This window comes from Miscanthus floridulus, chromosome 8 (assembly GCF_019320115.1).
Source record: "Miscanthus floridulus cultivar M001 chromosome 8, ASM1932011v1, whole genome shotgun sequence".
NCBI lineage: Eukaryota > Viridiplantae > Streptophyta > Magnoliopsida > Poales > Poaceae > Miscanthus > Miscanthus floridulus.
The window spans coordinates 5,205,854-5,208,498 of NC_089587.1; the positions used below are offsets into that span (position 1 = coordinate 5,205,854).

Genomic DNA, 2,645 nt, shown 5'->3' on the forward strand with positions numbered 1-2,645 from the left:
AGTCCTCTCGCAGACTCGCACGCACCGCTACACCCACTCGCTGACAAAACCGGCCCCGCGCACGCGTCACCCGGCTGTCAGTGACACGGCGTCTCCGAGGGCTGCGTCACGTGCGCCTGGCGGTCGCCGGAGACCCACCTAACCACCACGGTTCACCAAACCACAGTACCAGCCTCAACCCAAGTGGGGTTAGCGCCCACCCCGCGAGATCACGCCACGCGTCCGGATCCAACGGACCTCCACCTCCCGAGCCGGCTATTTAACCGCACCGGGTCTCCCCTTCCCAGGCCATCCACCGAATCCTCCGCCTCTCCTCAATTAACAAATCCCCCACCCACTCCAGATCCCCAAAACCCTAGCACCCCCTCACCCTCCGGCGATGGCGGCGAACCCGCGCGTCTTCTTCGACATGACGGTCGGCGGCGCGCCGGCGGGGCGGATCGTGATGGAGCTCTACGCTAACGAGGTCCCGCGCACCGCCGAGAACTTCCGCGCGCTCTGCACGGGCGAGAAGGGCGTGGGGAAATCGGGCAAGCCTCTCCACTACAAGGGCTCGACGTTCCACCGCGTGATCCCTGAGTTCATGTGCCAGGGCGGCGACTTCACCCGGGGCAACGGGACGGGAGGGGAGTCCATCTACGGGGAGAAGTTCCCCGACGAGAAGTTCGTGCGCAAGCACACGAGCCCCGGGGTGCTGTCCATGGCCAACGCCGGGCCCAACACCAACGGCTCCCAGTTCTTCATCTGCACCGTGCCGACCCCGTGGCTCGACGGGAAGCACGTCGTGTTTGGGCAGGTTGTGGAGGGGATGGATGTGGTCAAGGCCATCGAGAAGGTTGGGTCCCGCAGTGGGTCCACTGCTAAGGAGGTCAAGATCGCCGACTGCGGCCAGATCTGATCGGTGCCGTCGAGCGTGCGGCCGCCCTCGGTTCTCTCCGTCGTTCGTCGTCAGTTCCGTTTCGTTTACCTCTTCCCTCTGAATAAGATGGCGTGCGTCCGGCTGGTGATCTGAGAGGTGGTTGAGTCTGAATTGTGTGTCCTAGAGTTATTTGTGTCAGTCCGTTTCATCGTTGGGGTTGCTGGGTTTCATAGGTGGCCGATCCGTGGATCCGGTTCCTGCCTAGTTAATTCGTCGTCGTGTTTCTGCTGTGTAATGGTGTGATCTGGTGATGAGAACCTCGGAAACTTGGCTACAATTTCTTGGTCTGGTTGCTACTGATTGTTTGTGATGCGTTGACTGCTCTCCGTTTTTCTGCTCGCTGATGCGCCTGCCAAGTGCCGCTTCAGGTCCGTCGGTCAGTCAGTTCAGTTTACCCATCCCCCCGGCTGTCGTTTCTGTCGTTTTCTTTGATTGAACAACCCCTATGGATGGGAATGCGTGAAATTATCCACTGGGGGCATTGTTTTATTAGATTATTAATTTAAAACGCGAGCTTTTCTCTCGGCTTGTGCGGAGGTCAATGCTAAAGTAGTGTAGTACTATAGATTGTTTTGTTATTGATCAGATCACCCCAAACAAGAAGTTAAAAGTGACCCTAACATTTAGCCATCGTACAACCATTGAACTAAACTGTAATAAGTCACCTAAATCTTCACTTGAGATTTCAGGTGATTGATTCAAACAAGCTCTTGGATAATCAAAAAGTACGGTTGAGACGGGATTCCGGATCAGCTGTCAGATAGCATCAGTACAGATGATGTGGCCGCCATCTCTTGTCAGCCTGTTCGGCTGGGGGCTCAGATTATTGCTGATTCGGTGGAAGAGAAAAATACTGTTCTTCTGTTCTGATTGAAAATTTACGGTTTATGACCAAGCGAACAGGCCGTGTGTTTGTGTGGAATCCCGGACTAAAAGCAACAAGTTCAAGCGAACATGCATGTGTTTTGCACCTGTCCTTTACGAATTGTTTGCATTTTTAACCGCTCTAGTACTGCTAGAAGAGGAGGTACAGCCCCTCGTGCCTAGGGCCTTGTTTAGTTCGTAAGTTTTTTCGCTCTCTCTTTATCATATTAAATTTTTAGACACATGTACTGAGTATTAAATGTAGATAAAAAATAACTAATTATACAGTTTGATTGTAAATTACGAGACGAATCTTTTGAGCCTAGTTAGACCATAATTGGACAATAATTATCAAATACAAGCGAAAGTGCTACAGTGTCACGTACTGATTCTTAACCTCAATCTAAACCAGGCCTAAACGGGGCTCAATCATGGCCGAACCGGCGGATCATGCATGCTCCTTTTGGCGTTGGGCACCACCATGTGTTCATTCATTATTATCATGTGTTTTGCTAGTACGCACAGTACGTGCCCACGATGGTACTCTATTTTGGAGATCTGCTCTACCCGTAGACGAGCAAGAGGAAGCTTCTTCCCCCGTTGATCGCCGTTGTTGGTCCAGATGTGAATCGAAGTGGGGGACTTGCTTCCAATCCAATCACCCTGTTCGCTTGTTGGTTTCAGCCAGCCCAAACCAGCCAACCAACAGTTTTTTCCTCTCACAACAAACCAGCACTAGCCAGCCCAAACCAGCCCAGAAACCAACCAGCGAACAGGCCGAATATTCGCATTCGATTTGGGCATTGTTTAGATCATCTCCAAATTCCAAGTTTTTTTACTCTCTCTCCATCACATCAATTTT

At 52.1% G+C, this 2,645-nt stretch overlaps 1 protein-coding gene across 1 annotated transcript; it reads left to right on the top strand.

Moving 5' to 3' along the window:
- The first annotated feature begins 276 nt into the window (after window positions 1-276).
- Window positions 277-1,196, top strand: LOC136475560 (peptidyl-prolyl cis-trans isomerase-like). The gene has a single exon (XM_066473058.1). It carries the CDS (start codon window positions 380-382, stop codon window positions 896-898), a length of 519 nt encoding a protein of 172 aa, XP_066329155.1. The 5' UTR covers window positions 277-379; the 3' UTR covers window positions 899-1,196.
- The last annotated feature ends 1,449 nt before the right edge of the window (window positions 1,197-2,645 follow it).

Bases quoted from the DNA above. Each gene is read 5' to 3' on its own strand.
- LOC136475560 (XM_066473058.1), top strand. From the start codon at position 380: ATGGCGGCGAACCCGCGCGTCTTCTTCGACATGACGGTCGGCGGCGCG.